This window comes from Cherax quadricarinatus, chromosome 68 (genome assembly GCF_038502225.1).
Source record: "Cherax quadricarinatus isolate ZL_2023a chromosome 68, ASM3850222v1, whole genome shotgun sequence".
Lineage (NCBI taxonomy): Eukaryota > Metazoa > Arthropoda > Malacostraca > Decapoda > Parastacidae > Cherax > Cherax quadricarinatus.
The window spans coordinates 18,435,037-18,455,981 of record NC_091359.1 but is presented as its reverse complement, the minus strand read 5'-3'; the positions used below and the strand labels follow the sequence as shown (position 1 = coordinate 18,455,981).

The 20,945-nt window shown below is 41.0% G+C and overlaps 2 protein-coding genes across 2 annotated transcripts in view; both read right to left on the bottom strand.

Moving 5' to 3' along the window:
* Positions 1–15,823, bottom strand: part of LOC128697721 (DNA damage-binding protein 2) — a 64,247-nt gene extending 48,424 nt beyond the window's left edge. The window contains exons 1-3 of the mRNA XM_053789580.2: positions 15,453–15,823; positions 11,811–12,033; positions 11,066–11,215 (exon numbers count right to left, since the gene is read on the bottom strand). Of these exons, the coding sequence (XP_053645555.2) occupies positions 11,066–11,215; positions 11,811–12,033; positions 15,453–15,457 (378 nt within the window). The 5' untranslated portion in view covers positions 15,458–15,823. The remainder of the gene's footprint in view (positions 1–11,065; positions 11,216–11,810; positions 12,034–15,452) is intronic.
* LOC138854749 (myristoylated alanine-rich C-kinase substrate-like) lies at positions 15,637–17,976 on the bottom strand. Its single transcript, XM_070099529.1, is given in 3 exon segments — positions 15,637–15,723; positions 15,993–17,740; positions 17,743–17,976. Coding segments are annotated over 3 exon segments (1,941 nt in total). The 5' UTR covers positions 17,849–17,976.
* Positions 17,977–20,945: the final 2,969 nt, after the last annotated feature.

Sequence of the window (20,945 nt, the reverse complement as noted above, 5' to 3'; positions counted from 1 at the left end):
ATCCCAAACCCCTCCTTTAAAGTGCAGGCATTGTACTTCCCATTTCCAGGACTCAAGTCCGACTATATGAAAATAACCGGTTTCCCTGAATCCCTTCACTAAATATTACCCTGCTCACACTCCAACAGATCGTCAGGTCCCAAGTATCATTCGTCTCCATTCACTCCTATCTAACACGCTCATGCACGCTTGCTAGAAGTCCAAGCCCCTCACCCACAAAACCTCCTTTACCCCCTCTTTCCAACCCTTTCGAGGACGACCCCTACCCCTCTTTCCTTCCCCTATAGATTTATATGCTTTCCATGTCATTCTACTTTGATCCATTCTCTCTAAATGACCAAACCACCTCAACAACCCCTCTTCTGCCCTCTGACTAATGCTTTTATTAACTCCACACCTTCTCCTAATTTCCACACTCTGAATTTTCTGCATAATATTTACACCACACATTGCCCTTAGACAGGACATCTCCACTGCCTCCAACCGTCTCCTCGCTGCTGCATTTACCACCCAAGCTTCACATCCATATAAGAGTGTTGGTACTACTATACTTTCATACATTCCCTTCTTTGCCTCCATAGATAACGTTTTTTGACTCCACATATACCTCAACGCACCACTCACCTTTTTTCCCTCATCAATTCTATGATTAACCTCATCCTTCATAAATCCATCCGCCGACACGTCAACTCCCAAGTATCTGAAAACATTCACTTCTTCCATACTCCTCCTCCCCAATTTGATATCCAATTTTTCTTTATCTAAATCATTTGATACCCTCATCACCTTACTCTTTTCTATGTTCACTTTCAACTTTCTACCTTTACACACATTCTCAAACTCATCCACTAACCTTTGCAATTTTTCTTTAGAATCTCCCATAAGCACAGTATCATCAGCAAAAAGTAACTGTGTCAATTCCCATTTTGAATTTGATTCCCCATAATTTAATCCCACCCCTCTCCTGAACACCCTAGCATTTACTTCTTTTACAACCCCATCTATAAATATATTAAACAACCATGGTGACATTACACATCCCTGTCTAAGACCTACTTTTACCGGGAAGTATTCTCCCTCTCTTCTACACACCCTAACCTGAGCCTCACTATCCTCATAAAAGCTCTTTACAGCATTTAGTAACTTACCACCTATTCCATATACTTGCAACATCTGCCACATTGCTCCTCTATCCACTCTATCATATGCCTTTTCTAAATCCATAAATGCAATAAAAACTTCCCTACCTTTATCTAAATACTGTTCACATATATGCTTCAATGTAAACACTTGATCTACACATCCCCTACCCACTCTGAAACCTCCTTGTTCGTCCGCAATTCTACATTCTGTCTTACTTCTAATTCTTTCAATTATAACCCTACCGTATACTTTTCCTGGTATACTCAGTAAACTTATTCCTCTATAATTTTTACAATCTCTTTTGTCCCCTTTCCCTTTATATAAAGGGACTATACATGCTCTCCGCCAATCCCTAGGTACCTTCCCCTCTTTCATACATTTATTAAACAAAAGTACCAACCACTCCAACACTATATCCCCCCCTGCTTTTAACATTTCTGTCATGATCCCATCAGTTCCAGCTGCTTTACCCCCTTTCATTCTACGTAATGCCTCACGTACCTCCACCACACTTACAGTCTGCTCTTCTTCACTCCTAAAAGATGGTATACCTCCCTGGCCAGTGCATGAAATTACCGCCTCCCTTTCTTCCTTAACATTTAAAAGTTCCTCAAAATATTCTCGCCATCTACCTAATACCTCCCTCTCCCCAACTACTAACTCCCCTACTCTGTTTTTAACTGACAAATCCATACTTTCCCTAGGCTTTCTTAACTTGTTTAACTCACTCCAAAATTTTTTCTTATTTTCATTGAAATTTCTTGACAGTGCCTCTCCCATTCTTTCATCTGCTCTCCTTTTGCACTCTCTCACCACTCTCTTCACCTTTCTTTTACTCTCCATATACTCTGCTCTTCTTATAACACTTCTGCTTTGTAAAAACCTCTCGTAAGCTACCTTTTTCTCTTTTATCACACCCTTTACTTCATCATTCCACCAATCACTCCTCTTTCCTCCTGCCCCCACCCTCCTATAACCACAAACTTCTGCCCCACATTCTAATACTGCATTTTTAAAACTATTCCAACCCTCTTCAACCCCCCCACTACTCATCTTTGCACTAGCCCACCTTTCTGCCAATAGTCGCTTATATCTCGCCCGAACTTCCTCCTCCTTTAGTTTATACACTTTCACCTCTCTCTTACTTGTTGTTGCCACCTTCCTCTTTTCCCATCTACCTCTTACTCTAACTGTAGCTACAACTAAATAATGATCCGATATATCAGTTGCCCCTCTATAAACATGTACATCCTGGAGCCTACCCATCAACCTTTTATCCACCAATACATAATCTAACAAACTACTTTCATTACGTGCTACATCATACCTTGTATATTTATTTATCCTCTTTTTCATAAAATATGTATTACTTATTACCAAATTTCTTTCTACACATAGCTCAATTAAAGGCTCCCCATTTACATTTACCCCTGGCACCCCAAAATTACCTACTACTCCCTCCATAACATTTTTACCCACTTTAGCATTGAAATCCCCAACCACCATTACTCTCACACTTGATTCAAAACTCCCCACGCATTCACTCAACATTTCCCAGAATCTCTCTCTCTCCTCTACACTTCTCTCTTCTCCAGGTGCATACACGCTTACTATAACCCACTTTTCACATCCAATCTTTATTTTACTCCACATAATCCTTGAATTTATACATTTTATACATTTGTAGTCCCTCTTTTCCTGCCATAGCTTATCCTTCAACATTATTGCTACTCCTTCTTTACCTCTAACTCTATTTGAAACCCCTGACCTAATCCCATTTATTCCTCTCCATTGAAACTCTCCCACCCCCTTCAGCTTTGTTTCACTTAAAGCCAGGACATCCAGTTTCTTCTCATTCATAACATCCACAATCATCTCTTTCTTATCATTTGCACAACATCCACACACATTCAGACTTCCCACTTTGACAATTTTCTTCTTCTTATTCTTTTTAGTAATCTTTACAGGAAAAGGGGTTACTAGCCCATTGTTCCCGGCATTTTAGTTGACTTTTACAACACGCATGGCTTACGGAGGAAAGATTCTTATTCCACTTCCCCATGGATATAAAAGGAAAAGTAATAAGACCAATAAACTTATTCCTCTATAATTTTTACAATCTCTTTTGTCCCCTTTCCCTTTATATAAAGGGACTATACATGCTCTCTGCCAATCCCTAGGTACCTTCCCCTCTTTCATACATTTATTAAACAAAAGTACCAACCACTCCAACACTATATCCCCCCCTGCTTTTAACATTTCTGTCATGATCCCATCAGTTCCAGCTGCTTTACCCCCTTTCATTCTACGTAATGCCTCACGTACCTCCACCACACTTACATTCTGCTTTTCTTCACTCCTAAAAGACTAAATATGAACTGTAATATAAGAGGGACAATAAGGCATCCAAGCCTGTGTATCATTTTTACATGTACAATGATACTGTACCAAAATTGCAGTATATAGTAACAAATCTGTATACTGTATTGTAATACATTATGAAGAAAGGCTGAGGGCATGAGACATGCTCCCACTGGTTGACAGGAGGGAGGAACACTCAATAACCATATTCATGATTTTAAAAAAACATGAAAGAAATTATAAAAAAAAATTCCTAACCCCATCAACTATCCTGTTTTACATGTCTGCAAAACACGATAGTACAGCTGCCAAAGGAAAGCTAGGAAGTGGTAGATGGACGGAACGGCTGCAAGAGCAGTGAGTACAACAATCACTAGAAACTTTTAAAAACTATACAATGAGCAGAATACTAAGACAGGACACCACAAGCTTATCTCTGTTAATGTAGCTACTATTTTTTTTTCTTCAAAAATTGGAAAATTTTCTTCCCTGTGTAAAAAGAAGAAAACCTTTCCGAGAGCATTTTTTTTTTTTTTGGGGTCACCCTGCCTCGGTGGGAGATGGTCGGTGTGTTAAAAAAAAAAATTGTTTTCCCATATTTGTTGTCTCTCACAAAAGATTACTCAAAGAAAATCCATTCATTATCATTCATTCAATTGTTGTCATGCAAGAAGTATATGCACATCACAATTCAATGACCATTTGAAATGTAACATTCCCACCCAACCTTCAGAGAGCTAACTCTGTACTTTCCACCTTCAGGACTCAACTTCCCACCTTCAGGACTCAAGTTTGGCTAACTAGTTTTCCCTGAAATTCTTCCATGAACAATATTTTGCTCACACTCCAACATGTCAAATCCCCAAAACCACTTGTTTCTGCTCCCTCTGATCTATCAAGCTCACACACACCTGCTGGATACTAAAGTCTCTACCACTCACCTCCTTTCCCCTCTCTCTAACACTTACTGGGATGGTTCCCTACTACTTTCACCATCTACCCTAGATTCATGTACCCTCATGGTCAACCTATTCTACTCTACCCATTCTAAATAACTAAACCATCTCAACAACCCCCCCCCCCTACACTGTTTTCTAATTCTCTTCATAATTTTTGCACCAAAGATTGATCTTAACCCCCTTCATTGCCCATGCCATAATTCTACAGGTTTACAGCCTCTGTCCATGCCATAAGCTCAGCTCACTCAAATAAGCAGAGAGCAGTAAATATGGGCCTAGATATGAAAGAATGGGTCAATGCAGTAAGTGTGTTTTTTTTTTTTTTTTTTTTTTTCAACAAGTCGGCCGTCTCCCACCGAGGCAGGGTGACCCAAAAAAGAAAGAAAATCCCCAAAAAGAAAATACTTTCATCATCATTCAACACTTTCACCACACTCGCACATTATCACTGTTTTTGCAGAGGTGCTCAGAATATAACAGTCTAGAAGCATACACATATAAAGATACACAACATATCCCTCCAAACTGCCAATATCCCAAACCCCTCCTTTAAAGTGCAGGCATTGTACTTCCCATTTCCAGGACTCAAGTCCGACTATATGAAAATAACCGGTTTCCCTGAATCCCTTCACTAAATATTACCCTGCTCACACTCCAACAGATCGTCAGGTCCCAAGTACCATTCGTCTCCATTCACTCCAATCTAACACGCTCATGCACGCTTGCTGGAAGTCCAAGCCCCTTACCCACAAAACCTCCTTTACCCCCTCTCTCCAACCCTTTCGAGGACGACCCCTACCCCGCCTTCCTTCCCCTATAGATTTATATGCTTTCCATGTCATTCTACTTTGATCCATTCTCTCTAAATGACCAAACCACCTCAACAACCCCTCTTCTGCCCTCTGACTAATACTTTTATTAACTCCACACCTTCTCCTAATTTCCATACTCCGAATTTTCTGCATAATATTTACACCACACATTGCCCTTAAACAGGACATCTCCACTGCCTCCAACCGTCTCCTCGCTGCTGCATTTACCACCCAAGCTTCACACCCATATAAGAGTGTTGGTACTACTATACTTTCATACATTCCCTTCTTTGCCTCCATAGATAACGTTTTTTGACTCCACATATACCTCAACGCACCACTCACCTTTTTTCCCTCATCAATTCTATGATTAACCTCATCCTTCATAAATCCATCCGCCGACACGTCAACTCCCAAGTATCTGAAAACATTCACTTCTTCCATACTCCTCCTCCCCAATTTGATATCCAATTTTTCTTTATCTAAATCATTTGACACCCTCATCACCTTACTCTTTTCTATGTTCACTTTCAACTTTCTACCTTTACACACATTCCCAAACTCATCCACTAACCTTTGCAATTTTTCTTTAGAATCTCCCATAAGCACAGTATCATCAGCAAAAAGTAACTGTGTCAATTCCCATTTTGAATTTGATTCCCCATAATTTAATCCCACCCCTCTCCCAAACACCCTAGCATTTACTTCCTTTACAACCCCATCTATAAATATATTAAACAACCATGGTGACATTACACATCCCTGTCTAAGACCTACTTTTACTGGGAAGTAGTCTCCCTCTCTTCTACACACCCTAACCTGAGCCTCACTATCCTCATAAAAACTCTTTACAGCATTTAATAACTTACCACCTATTCCATATACTTGCAACATCTGCCACATTGCTCCTCTATCCACTCTATCATATGCCTTTTCTAAATCCATAAATGCAATAAAAACTTCCCTATCTTTATCTAAATACTGTTCACATATATGCTTCAATGTAAACACCTGATCTACACATCCCCTACCCACTCTGAAACCTCCTTGCTCATCCGCAATCCTACATTCTGTCTTACCTCTAATTCTTTCAATTATAACCCTACCGTACACTTTTCCTGGTATACTCAGTAAGCTTATTCCTCTATAATTTTTACAGTCTCTTTTGTCCCCTTTCCCTTTATATAAAGGGACTATACATGCTCTCTGCCAATCCCTAGGTACCTTCCCCTCTTTCATACATTTATTAAACAAAAGTACCAACCACTCCAACACTATATCCCCCCCTGCTTTTAACATTTCTGTCATGATCCCATCAGTTCCAGCTGCTTTACCCCCTTTCATTTTACGTAATGCCTCACGTACCTCCCCCACACTTACATTCTGCTCTTCTTCACTCCTAAAAGATGGTATACCTCCCTGACCAATGCATGAAATTACTGCCTCTGTTTCTTCCTTAACATTTAAAAGTTCCTCAAAATATTCTCGCCATCTACCCAATACCTCCATCTCCCCATCTACTAACTCCCCTACTCTGTTTTTAACTGACAAATCCATATTTTCCCTAGGCTTTCTTAACTTGTTTAACTCACTCCAAAATTTTTTCTTATTTTCATTAAAATTTCTTGACAGTGCCTCTCCCACTCTATCATCTGCTCTCCTTTTGCACTCTCTCACCACTCTCTTTACCTTTCTTTTACTCTCCATATACTCTGCTCTTCTTATAACACTTCTGTTTTGTAAAAACCTCTCATAAGCTACCTTTTTCTCTTTTATCACACCCTTTACTTCATCATTCCACCAATCACTCCTCTTTCCTCCTGCCCCCACCCTCCTATAACCACAAACTTCTGCCCCACATTCTAATACTGCATTTTTAAAACTATTCCAACCCTCTTCAACCCCCCCCCCCCCCCCCACTACTCATCGTTGCACTAGCCCACCTTTCTGCCAATAGTCGCTTATATCTCACCCGAACTTCCTCCTCCCTTAGTTTATACACTTTCACCTCCCTCTTACTTGTTGTTGCCACCTTCCTCTTTTCCTATCTACCTCTTACTCTAACTGTAGCTACAACTAAATAATGATCCGATATATCAGTTGCCCCTCTATAAACATGTACATCCTGGAGCCTACCCATCAACCTTTTATCCACCAATACATAATCTAATAAACTACTTTCATTACATGCTACATCATACCTTGTATATTTATTTATCCTCTTTTTCATAAAATATGTATTACTTATTACCAAATTTCTTTCTACACATAGCTCAATTAAAGGCTCCCCATTTACATTTACCCCTGGCACCCCAAATTTACCTACTACTCCTTCCATAACATTTTTACCCACTTTAGCATTGAAATCCCCAACCACCATTACTCTCACACTTGATTCAAAACTCCCCACGCATTCACTCAACATTTCCCAAAATCTCTCTCTCTCCTCTACACTTCTCTCTTCTCCAGGTGCATACACGCTTATTATAACCCACTTTTCACATCCAATCTTTATTTTACTCCACATAATCCTTGAATTAATACATTTATAGTCCCTCTTTTCCTGCCATAGCTTATCCTTCAACATTATTGCTACTCCTTCTTTAGCTCTAACTCTATTTGAAACCCCTGACCTAATCCCATTTATTCCTCTCCACTGAAACTCTCCCACCCCCTTCAGCTTTGTTTCACTTAAAGCCAGGACATCCAGCTTCTTCTCATTCATAACATCCACAATCATCTCTTTCTTATCCTCTGCACAACATCCATGCACATTCAGACTTCCCACTTTGACAATTTTCTTCTTCTTATTCTTTTTAGTAATCTTTACAGGAAAAGGGGTTACTAGCCCATTGTTCCCGGCATTTTAGTTGACTTTTACAACACGCATGGCTTACGGAGGAAAGATTCTTATTCCACTTCCCCATGGATATAAAAGGAAAATTAATAAGACCAAGAACTATTAAGATAAAATCAAAGAAAACTCAGATGAGTGTGTATAAATAAATGTGTACATGTATGTGTAGTGTGACCTAAGTGTAAGTAGAAGTAGCAAGACATGCCTGTAATCTTGCATATTTATGAGACAGACAAAAGACATCAGCAATCCTACCATCATGTAAAACAATCACAGGCTTTCGTTTTACACTCACTTGGCAGGACGGTAGTACCTCCCTGGGTGGTTGCTGTCTACCAACCTACTACCTAACTACTACTACTACCTACTACTACTGGTAAGTGTGTACCATATAAAAATAATCCTGCCCCACGCAACCGTGTTTTGGTTTAAAATAGCGAATTTGCAGTGTATTTTCGGATGGTTTAAATGGCTGCATTCTTAGTCTCATTTCATATAAAAGAAAATTCTCATTTCATAGAAAGGAAAATATGTATTACAGAAACAGACATGATTCTGACTGGTTTCAGGACTGAAAAAAGCTTGAAAGTGAGCTCGAAGTAGTGGGAATGTTCAATTTCTGCTTATGTTCCAGAGCAAAAAAATCATCTCGCTTGTCCTATACGCGTCCAACTGGCCAGTCTAATATGAGTTTACGAATGCACTGACGTTATTTATACAATTACAGTATTACAATAATGCATAAGAGTAAAACTTCTATTTTTTTGTATGAAAAATTTAAAATGGAATTCATGTGTAAAGCCTGGGAACATAACTACTAAACAGAGGAAGTGTTATTTTAGTGCCAAGAATGTCTGCATTGTTTATTCTGGACCCTATTTTGAAGTTGGCGTATTTTCAAATTTGTGTGAAACTGGCCAAATTATCAATTTCTGATCACTTTATTGGGTAGTTAGGGGCCCATAGAGCTCGCCCAGCGCGAACGAAAAAATATTCGAAAAAATTCACAAATTGGGTTAATCATATAGAAAAATAGCTTAACTCTCTGGCAACACAATGGTACAAGAACCATTGTTCTACGACATCCCTACAAGGAATTATAGTCATTTAAAACACCTAGGGTGACGTCACCACCCGCGGCAGGTCTGCTCACCTATCGTCAATTTTCATGGTTTTTTTCCGATTTTTTTTCGTGTATTTATTGTATTATTCTTTCTAATATAATAACTGATGATTTGGCATCATAAGAAAGTGGGTGGGACTTATACGTAGACTTACAGCCAATCAGGAACCTTCTGGGAACATCTTGCTTACGTCATCAGAAATTCCAGTCTCGGGATAGCCGGGGAATATGCTTCAATATAACGCTATTATCGCTTCTACAGCTTATTTATCTATCACAATTGATCTGACATAATAAACAATATAAATAACAAAGAAATATGGTAAATACTCCAGAATGAATATATGGCACATTCTTCAAGCGCTCCCTCGGGAATATAATATTCCTATAGTTAGGGATGGCTTCCATTCTCCTCCTATCACCTCCAGGGTCCTTATATTAAAGAAAACGAATATGGGTAACTATGATATACATTCGTAATGCAGTATAAAATTGAGAAAAATGCTATTTTCTCAAAAAAAAAAAAAAAAAAAAAATCGGTGGTCCGGCTGTTTTGCAGATTATCTCGGAAGCAAGTTATTCACATATATATTGACTTACTGTCGTTAATAATAGCAGGAATGCAATGAAATTCACAAACAACATAAAGGAAAGAATGTTTTACAAGCTGGTGAGAATCATTTTGAGATATCATAATTTGTTTTTTATTTTTGTGAGGGCAAAAGTCAGATATTTGGCTGAATGTCAAAACCATACAAACTTTATTTTTTTTAAGAATGAAGATAGGATAAATTACAGTAAAGTTAACCATGATAAATACAGTTTAGCATTGTTTTATGCGCAGATAATGCCAAAACAGCTTCTCCAAGTCCCACTTCGACAGTAACTTGCAATATGTATGATTAGTAAATAATTTTTTTCTCAGTTGTTTTTTGAGCTATCTTATTGAAACTTGGTCACATTAAAATGGAAAGCTGCTTCTTTACGTACAAAAAAAAAATGAAAGAAATCAAACGAAAAATAAAGAAGTTCAGGTGCTAACGTATATGGGCCCCTTAGGCCAAATTACCAATTTCTAATCACTTTATTGGGTAGTTAAAATAGTTGATTGGAAGACATACTAGCAAAACAGCTAAGAATTTGGTCTACTGGAACAATGTAACTGGCTTAAAATAGGGCTCAAAGTGGGCAAAATCGCCGATGTGTAAATATCACTGACATAGCAAAATTCGCAAAAGCATAGTGTCATCAATTTTCCATCAAATTTCGTACTTATTTTTTTAATACCTTCAGAAAAAGATTCTCTACCATTTCATAAGAAAAATAACAAAAAATATTTTGTTAAATTCTTGGACTTGTGGACAACTTTCAGATCAGGGATCTGGACAATGGGTTAAACATAACATTACTACTACACACATCCTCCAATTGCTGCAACATGTAAAGACCATACCTCACAACCATACAAAGGTGTTAGTAATATGTACTCTGCTGAATTATTATGTTTGCTTCCATTTATAATTTTTCTTCCACATATGCCTCAATACCCTGCCTACTTTTTTTTAAACCTTATTCTATCCTATGATCCACCTCACCATTCAAAGACCCATCTGTCAACACATTTCCAAATACATACCTAAATACATTCACTTCCTCCATACTCCCTCTCAATCTGATGTCTATTATTATTATTATTACTGTAGCATTAAGCTGTACCACATGCAATAAGGAATAACCTAGTAGTTTTACATAAATTAAGCTGGTTACTTGCTTATTAAATTAAGTAGGTGTTACATTTGCATTACATTACCTGGTACTGCCAGAACAATGGCCGTGATCCATGTGTAACATTTCTTAAATAATGAACAATGTTACGGCTGGAATAATTAACACAATGCCCTACACGTTTTCTCTCTGCATCCACATTCCTTAGCACGTGTAATTTCTTCAGCTCCTGACTCTGGAAGTACACTCTAAATTACTACAGCTAACAGCGAAAGTAAAAAAAACACACATTAGACACAAAAATACAGTACTGTACAGGTATGCTTCACTTTACGCGATAGATATATTTCTGCCCAATGGCACATAAAGTTAAACCAAAATATGTAGAATGTAATCCTGAATTTGTGTCATCTTACTTCATCTGCCTTGGTATTTATATTCATTTGACTTGACACAAGACAAACTGAAAACCAGCCACAGGATTTTGCTCAAAATATGATCATTGAATTTCCCATAGCAGTATTAGAAGGGATACTATTCGAATATCAATTGGTGCTGCACTTGGATGATTGCATAAGAGAGAATTTATACCGCACACAGCGAATTACTGGTAGAAATGAGGTAACAGCACAAAATAAAAATTCACATAACATGAAATTAATTAAAACTTAACCACATAAAGTAAGGGAAACCAGTAATAAATTATCTATACTACTTTTATATAACATAACTGAACAATTTCCATGAATGCCTTTTTAACACCTATTATTGCACATACTGTTATTAAATTTGTACATGACTGAAACCATAAAACTTGATCATATTCAAACCTGCGATTTTTGACAAATGATTGGTTTATTTTTCTTGGGTTTATTTTCCTTATTTTTGGGAGAAATATGACTAGGCACCATTATCCTTCTCCTAGTGGTCGATGTGACGGATGTGGAAAAACTGACACGACTGGTTTGGAAGTCATCATCACTATCACCATCATCATCTCGTCCACCTACATCTAGTAAGGCATTGGGGTTGCCCTTTCTTTCTCTTTGGGGACTGCAAGGAGGAAAAAATTAGTCAAATCTGGAATATTTAATACAGAAAGGAAGGTTTCAGAGTACAGCCTCTCCTCACTTAGTGATGTACTCGTTTACCAACGACTTGGACTTACGATGGGCTCTGTGACCAGTAAGCATACCGAAATAATGAATATTAGAGCTGATTTCCTCTATCCTGTTTATTACAATATACAATACACTATGTAGTGCATAAACATTTAAAAATATACTAAAAATGTTATGTATGGTGCAACGGTGACATTAAAACAATTTCAAAGATGGATGACATAAACACACTACAACTGTAGTATGCTCCCTGCTTAGCATTGAATTCATTTACCGACATGGTCTTAGGAATGGAATTCTGTCATTAAGTAAGGAGAGGCTGTATATACAACCAGCCCTCTTTGCAATGAACAGTTAGAAAAAATCTTTTATTTTCATTTAATTTTAATGATTTGTTTTTTGAAGATAGTTTTCTAGTGGTTTTAATTATTTCTTCTACAATAAAACTACAGAAATTGCAAAAACACTACAAAAACCACAAAAAAAATACAAAAACTGCAAGAGCACTACATAAATCTTCACTCAACCACAAGAGTGGTTCGAAAGTCAATAAGCAGGAGTGAGAGCCGGAGCCTACGTCATGCAAATTCAAGAAGGTAAAGAAACTTTAACAAGCATGAAGACAAATGGCCCAAAGTCAACAAGTAGAAAAAAAACAAAAGACAACTTCTGAGCAGAAGTTTACCAAAACAATCATAGCCAACCCCAATTAAAAATCATTAACAAATTAACATTGTTTATATGCTTGTTTTAATAGCTCTTTTGTATATATGTTGGTAGAATTACCGATAATATGTAAAGTAAAAGGACACAAGTGTAACTAACATGACATTTTATTGTGGCAACATTTCGCTCTCCAAGAGCTTTGTTAAGCCGTTACAGCTTGACAAAGCTCCTGGAGAGTGAAACGTTGCCACAATAAAATGACACATTAGTTGCACTTGAGTCCTTTTACTTTACAATAGATCTTTTCCTTTTTGGAGGAATCTGTACAAGAGTCTGCTCGTTAGGATTACAGCCTTTTGACTGAACAAGGGTCATTAACGTTCCATATCACAGGACTTTATTCCCTAAAATGAAGAATAAAGTAACTCTCAGTGAACATTCACTGTGACATACAGTACACACTTCTCAGAGTATACAAACTTGACAACTATCTCTGAATAAATTACTACAAGACTGTAAACTTGATAACACACAAGGAAGGAGACCCATTTCAGCTATTTTTATATACATAGTGATATTCTAGTTTAAGCCATCACTATATGTCACTTTTATGTAACTAATATGATTACATATTTGTATGTCCTGGAAATGGGAAGTACAATGCCTGCACTTTAAAGGAGGGGTTTGGGATATTGGCAGTTTGGAGGGATATGTTGTGTATCTTTATATGTGTATGCTTCTAGACTGTTGTATTCTGAGCACTTCTGCAAAAACAGTGATAATGTGCGAGTGTGGTGAAAGTGTTGAATGATGATGAAAGTATTTTCTTTTTGGGGATTTTCTTTCTTTTTTGGGTCACCCTGCCTCGGTGGGAGACGGCCGACTTGTTGAAAAAAAAAAAAAAAAATTGTATGTGCTATATACACTGTAGTATAGAGTATGTTAGGAGTGATATACATACTGTATAGGTATCCCTGACTTTATACTGTACAACCACCTATGGCAGCTGTACTAAGCACAATAATTAAGCAAGTTTATTTAGGTACACGTACACATAAGTACAATTATCATACATAGTGTAAATTACCTAGGATAACCCCAAAAATCAAAGTGAGTTATTTCCCTTTATCAACACTTAATCCCACAAAATAAGAATCTTCAACACGTTTTGGAAATCCTATTGATCATATATGATGAAGGAGTACAGTACACATGGAATTACCAATAGAAGTTGGGCACTGCATTGTGAATTTACATAAAACGAACCCACAATACTTGAATTTGTGTCTAGATAAGATAAAATGGGAAAGCCAATGATTTTAAATTCTTTTGAGGAATCTAAATAATCTTATGTTAAATCAGCATAAATCGTCATTTGTATATCTACAATAGTGTTTTGCAGTAACCTAACCTATTCTAAATAGAGAGTGTCTATTTGTGTAACAGTTTGTTAAAGTCAATTGACAGGGCAGTTGGGTAGCAACTAGTTAATAGATTAGATTAGGCTAAGTTACATAAAACTATAAAAGCCACAAAAAGAGTATCAATTGAAAATAGTTAACTGCAACATATCAAGCAACACAGTTCAATATATGTTTATATTTCGGCTGGTTCAATAGCCGTCACTGCTAAACTAAAGTTAACTTAACCTAACTAGATTATTATTATAATCAAGGGGAGCACTAAAGCCGTAAGAAACCTAACTAGAAAATCTTTTAAATCTTTATGACTATTCAAAAATGTCCCAATATTATGTAACTTTTGTAATACAAAAAATAACCCAACTTGACCTAGGTTTATGAAGGTTATCATCCTATTTTATATATTAAATCTATTGGCAGTTCAAACCATCTGTCTGACCATCACCAGCACAACACCTTAACCATTCCAACATATTACTACATATTAAAACTAACAGATTATTTTTTGACCATTTTTTGTGAAAGTTAAATGATCTTTTCCATCCATTAAGCTGTTTCAATGAAAAAATGTAAAAAGTAAATATTAATAAGTTTATTTAGGTACAAGTACACATAAGTACTATTATCATTCATAATAACGCGTCAATTACCTAGTATAACCAAAAAAGTCAGAGTGACTTGAATTTCATAAGGGTCCTTGTAATATCTTATTATTTAGTCAAGCTGTAAGATACAGTTGAAATCTGTAAGATAATAAGTTTATTTAGGTACAGGTACACAAGTATAATAATCATACATAGCGTAAATTACTTTAAATAAAAAAATCAATGACTTATTTCCATTAAGGTCCTTGGAATATCATACAATTTAAAGCCTCACTGTGGAATACAGAAGAAACCTGTAAGATACAGTCTGAAATTAACATAATAGTAAGGATTATTATTCCATGTATGGGGAAGCTCCAAACACGCACGGTCCCACTTAGCAAGGAACATATGGTTGAAAATATTATATGTATATATACGGAATATATAAAATGTCCTCCCTGGGACTGTATTATTATAATTATCATTCTTATTATTATTGTTATGTTCTAGGGAAGCGCTAAACCCGTCTATACGGCACATGGGGAATGGGAGGGTGTCCCAAGAAAGCATTAGCTCCAATTCCTAGGATTAAAACCCCTTCACTAGCATATGGTCATCCCCTAGAAATGACTCTAAACTAGAAATTTACAACCAAAAATATAAATAACATTACTTACGCCATGATAATATGTTAAATCTACTGGTAGAGCTGGTTAAGTGAGGTTGTTCTTACTCCTTCCCATTACTGACTGAGAAGTTCTTATATAGATGGAATTGGGTTGTTAGGGGTGGCCAAATTGGGTCCACTAAATAGGTTAAGGTCCAGGGGCGCAATTTTTTCCTCTGATATATTTTTCCTGATTAGCTGCTGGTTCTCCTTCTTCTTTTCTCCTTCTCCTCCTTCTTGAATGACGATGGAAGAAGTGTAATGGTGAAGGTGACTTCCTCCTGGACGTCCAGTGCGCCAACTTTTAAGGTCAGATTAAAGGGGGACCTTTAAAGGGGTTAATTAAATGACAGTGTAAACACTAGCACTCAGACACTGGCTCCAAGATGTCCACCACTGGGTGTGCTGCTGCTGCTGCGGCTGCGGCTGCGGCTGCTGCTGCTGCTGCTGCTGCTGCTACTGCTGCTGCTACTGCTGCTGCTACTGCTGCTGCTACTGCTGCTGCTGCTACTGCTGCTGCTGCTGCTGCTGCTACTGCTACTGCTGCTGCTGCTGCTGCGACTGCTGCTGCTGCTGCTGCTGCTGCTGCTGCTGCTGCTACTGCTGCTGCTGCTGCTGCTGCTGCTGCTGCTGCTGCTGCTGCTGCTACTGCTGCTGCTGCTGCTGCTGCTGCTGCTGCTGCTACTGCTACTGCTGCTGTTGCTGCTGCTACTGCTGCTGCTGCCTCTGCTACTGCTGCTGTCTCTGCTGCTGCTGCCTCTGTTGCTGCTGCCTCTGCTGCTGCTGCTGCCTCTGCTGCTGCTGCTGCCTCTGCTGCTGCTTCTGCCTCTGCTGCTGCTGCCTCTGCTGATGCTGCTGCTGCCTCTGCTGCTGCTACTTCTGCTGCTGCCTCTGCTGCTGCTGCCTCTGCTGCTGCTGCTGCCTCTGCTGCTGCTGCTGCTGCCTCTGCTGCTGCTGCTGCCTCTGCTGCTGCTGCTGCCTCTGCTGTTGCTGCTGCCTCTGCTGCTGCTGTTGCCTCTATTGCTGCTGCTGCTGCCTCTGCTGCTGCTGCTGCCTCTGCTGCTGCTGCTGCCTCTGCTGCTGCTTCTGCCTCTGCTGCTGCTGCCTCTGCTGATGCTGCTGCTGCCTCTGCTGCTGCTACTTCTGCTGCTGCCTCTGCTGCTGCTGCCTCTGCTGCTGCTGCTGCTGCTGCCTCTGCTGCTGCTGCTGCTGCCTCTGCTGCTGCTGCCTCTGCTGCTGCTGCTGCTGCTGCTGCCTCTGCTGTTGCTGCTGCCTCTGTTGCTGCTGCTGCCTCTGCTGCTGCTGCTGCTACTGCTGCCTCTGCTGCTGCTACTGCTGCCTCTGCTGCTGCTGCTGCCTCTGCTGCTGCTGCTGCTGCCTCTGCTGCTGCTGGTGGTGCTGCATCTGCTGCTGCTGCTGCTGCTGCGTCTGCTGGTGCTGCTGCCTCTGCTGCTGCTGCTGCCTCTATTGCTGCTGCTGCTGCCTCTGCTGCTGCTGCTGCCTCTGCTGCTGCTGCTGCCTCTGCTGCTGCTTCTGCCTCTGCTGCTGCTGCCTCTGCTGATGCTGATGCTGTCTCTGCTGCTGCTGCCTCTGCTGCTGCTGCTGCTGCCTCTGCTGCTGCTGCTGCTGCCTCTGCTGCTGCTGCTGCTGCTGCCTCTGCTGCTGCTGCTGCTGCTGCTGCTGCCTCTGCTGTTGCTGCTGCCTCTGTTGCTGCTGCTGCCTCTGCTGCTGCTGCTGCTACTGCTGCCTCTGCTGCTGCTACTGCTGCCTCTGCTGCTGCTGCTGCCTCTGCTGCTGCTGCTGCTGCTTCTGCTGCTGCTGCTGCTGCCTCTGCTGCTGCTGCTGCCTCTGCTGCTGCCGCTGCTGCTGCTGATGCTGCAGCTGCTGCTGCTGCTGCCGCTGCCGCTGCCGCTGCTGCCGCTGCTGCTGCTGCTGCAGCCTCTGCTGCTGCTGCTGCTGCTGCTGCTGCTGCTGCCTCTGCTGCTGCTGCTGCTGCCTCTGCTGCTGCTGCTGCTGCCTCTGCTGCTGCTTCTGCTGCTCCTGCTGCTGCTGCCTCTGCTGCTGCTGCTGCTGCTGCTGCTGCTGCTGCCTGTGCTGCTGCTGCTGCCTCTGCTGCTGCCGCCGCTGCTGCTGCTGCTGCTGCTGCAGCCTCTGTTGCTGCTGCTGCTGCCTCTGCTGCTGCTGCTGCTGCCTCTGCTGCTGCTGCTGCCTCTGCTGCTGCCTCTGCTGCTGCCTCTGCTGCTGCTGCTGCCTCTGCTGCTGCCTCTGCTGCTGCTGCTGCCTCTGCTGCTGCTGCCTCTGCTGCTGCTGCTGCCTAAGCTGTTGTTGCTGCCTCTGCTGCTGCAGCTGCATCTGCTGGTGTTGTTGCTGCCTCTGCTGCTGCTGCCTCCGTTGCTTCTGTTGCATCTCCTGCTGCTGCTGCTGCTGCTGCTGCTGCTGCTGCCTAAGCTGTTGTTGCTGCCTCTGCTGCTGCAGCTGCCTCTTCTGGTGTTGTTGCTGCCTTTGCTGCTGCTACTGCTGCTTCTTCTGTCTCTGTTGCTTCTGTTGCATCTGCTGCTGCTGCTGCTGCTTGTGTTGCATCTCCTGCTGCTGATGTTGCTGTTTCTGCTGTATCTTCTGCTGCTGTTGTTGTTGTTGTTGTTGTTGTTGCTTCTGTTGCTGCTCCTGCTGCTTCTGCTGCATCTGATGCTGCCCCTACTTCTGCTGCATCTCCTGCTGCTGATGTTGCATTTCTGCTGTATCTCCTGCTGTTGTTGCTGCACCTATTGCTGCTGCTGCTTTACTGCTGCTGCCTCTGCTGCTGCTTCTGCTGCCTCTACTGCTGCTACTGCCTCTGCTGATGCTGCCTCTGCTGCTGCTGCCTCTGCTGCTGCTGCTGCTGCTGCTGATGTTGCATTTCTGCTGTATCTCCTGCTGTTGTTGCTGCACCTATTGCTGCTGCTGCTTTACTGCTGCTGCCTCTGCTGCTGATTCTGCTGCCTCTACTGCTGCTACTGCCTCTGCTGCTGCTGCCTCTGCTGCTGCTTCCTCTGCTGCTGCTGCTGCTGCTGCTGCTGCTGCTGCACGGGATGTTACACTGGACCTCATCTTCACTAACAGGTTGAAATCCACCAGGAGCAAAATTTTGGGGGCAGGAGCTGGCAGATTTTCCAGACAGTGGTCAATTTTTAACAGCTGTTCCTGGAATTGCTGGGACGTTGCATCTTGAGGCTTGTAGACTACCACAATGACTAGGTTTTGGTTCTCGATCTTTACTGCTAAAACTTCCACTACATCATTTGAGGCATTAAGCAGTTCTGTGCAAACAAGTGACTGCGATATACAGGCCAACCCCCCTCCCCTTTTGCCTGTTCACACTGTCACATCTGTATAGGTTGTAACCTGGGATCCATATTTCGTTGTCCAAGTGATCCTTTATGTGGGTCCTAGACGGACTAGTACCGAACTTGCACACTAAAAACAACCACTACGAAAGCAAAAGACTCGGCAGACGATGCAACATCCCCCCAATGAAAAGCAGGGGTGTCACTAACACGTTAAGAGACAACACACTAAGTGTCAGGGGCCCGAGACTGTTCAACTGCCTCCCAGCATACATAAGGGAGATTACCAATAGACCCCTGGCTGTCTTCAAGCAGGCACTGGACAAGCACCTAAAGTCGGTACCTGACCAGCCGGGCTGTGGCTCGTACGTTGGATTGCGTGCAGCCAGCAGTAACAACCTCGTTGATCAGGCTCTGATCCACCATGAGGCCTGGTCACAGACCGGGCCGCGGGGGCGTTGACCCCCGGAACTCTCTCCAGGTAAACTCCAGGTAAACATGCTGCTGCAAGATATGATGTTATTACAGGAACTGCTGCTGCTGCATGTGATATAGTTATTACAGCTGCTGGTGCTGCTGCACGAGATGTTATTACAGCTGCTGCTGCTGCATGTGATATAGTTATTACAGCTGCTGGTGCTGCTGCACGAGATGTTATTACAGCTGCTGCTGCTGCATGAGATGATGTTATTACAGCTGCTACTGCACGATATGATGTTATTACAACTGCTGTTTCACGATATGAAATATTTGTAAATAATTTACAACTATGCAGCAGCATAGTTGTAAATTATTTACAACTATGCTGCTGCTGCTGCTGGTGCTGCTGCTGCTGCTGCACGAAATGATGTTATTGTAGCTGATGATGCACAGAATATTATTACAGCTGCTGTTGCACAGGATGATAATATTACAGCTGCTGCTGTTGCACGAGATGTTATTACAGCTGCTACTGCTGCACAGGATGATATTACTAAAGCTGCTGCTGCACGGGATGATATTACAGCTGCTGCTTCTGCACGGGATGTTAAAACAGTTGCTGCTGCTGCATGGAATGATTGTGGAAAATTACATTTATCTGAATGTAACTCATTATGTACATAACAGTAAATGATAACAAAGATAATTATTATTTATCAGTTACATAGACAAGTAGGAATTTGGGACACCTAGGTCGCAGAAATGTCCCCCTTCGATACCTACCACTGTCTTATCCACAAGTTGCTCTAGACCTATTAATTACAAATGAAATATGTATCACCAGGAATTCTGGTAAATATATAAATTTGTGGACTGTATATTAAAATTAATAAGTGATTATATATACAAACATTTACATAACAGAAGAATATATCTTAAAATCACTCACCAATTTGACTAGAGATTAATGTGTATCATACTCAGAAAACCTCACTGTCTATCCATGAAAATAATACTGGCCAGAGTTACAACATAAGACTTATCTGAGGTTCCTGGAACTGTCTTGTCCAGTCGCCTGATATCTTAAGTTATGCAGGAATGCACATCCAACAATTTCGGCTCCTATTTGAGAGGTGTCAGCCCAATTTTACCTCTAGAGCACGAAAATTCTTCCCAATATTCACTAATGTTGTGTGCAATTCAAACAACAATGGCGAGTCTCTCTGCGCAGGCGCAGGCTTCCCATTTTTTATGACAAATTTTTATTAAATACAGTATGGCCATCTATTTACATATAACTACTGTATTTCTGGAAAATATATACAGTATTTTCCACAATGATATTACAACTGCAGCTCCTGCACGGGATGATGTTATTACAGCTGCTGCTGCTGCTGCACAGGATGATGTTATTACAGCTGCTGCTGCTGCACGGGATGATGTTATTACGGCTGCTGCGGCACGAGATGTTATTACAGCTGCTGCTGCTGCACAGGATGATGTTATTACAGCTGCTGCTACACGAGATGTTATTACAACTGCTGCTGCACGAGATATTATAGCCGCTGCTGCACGAAATGTCATTACAACTGCTGCTGCACGAGATATTATAGCCGCTGCTGCACGAGATGTTATTACAGCAGCTGCTGCACGAAATGATGTTGTTACAGCTGCTGCTGTTGCACGGGATGATATTATAGCTGCTGCTGCTGCTGCTGCACGGAATGATGTTTTTACAGCTGTTGCTGCTGCTACACGAG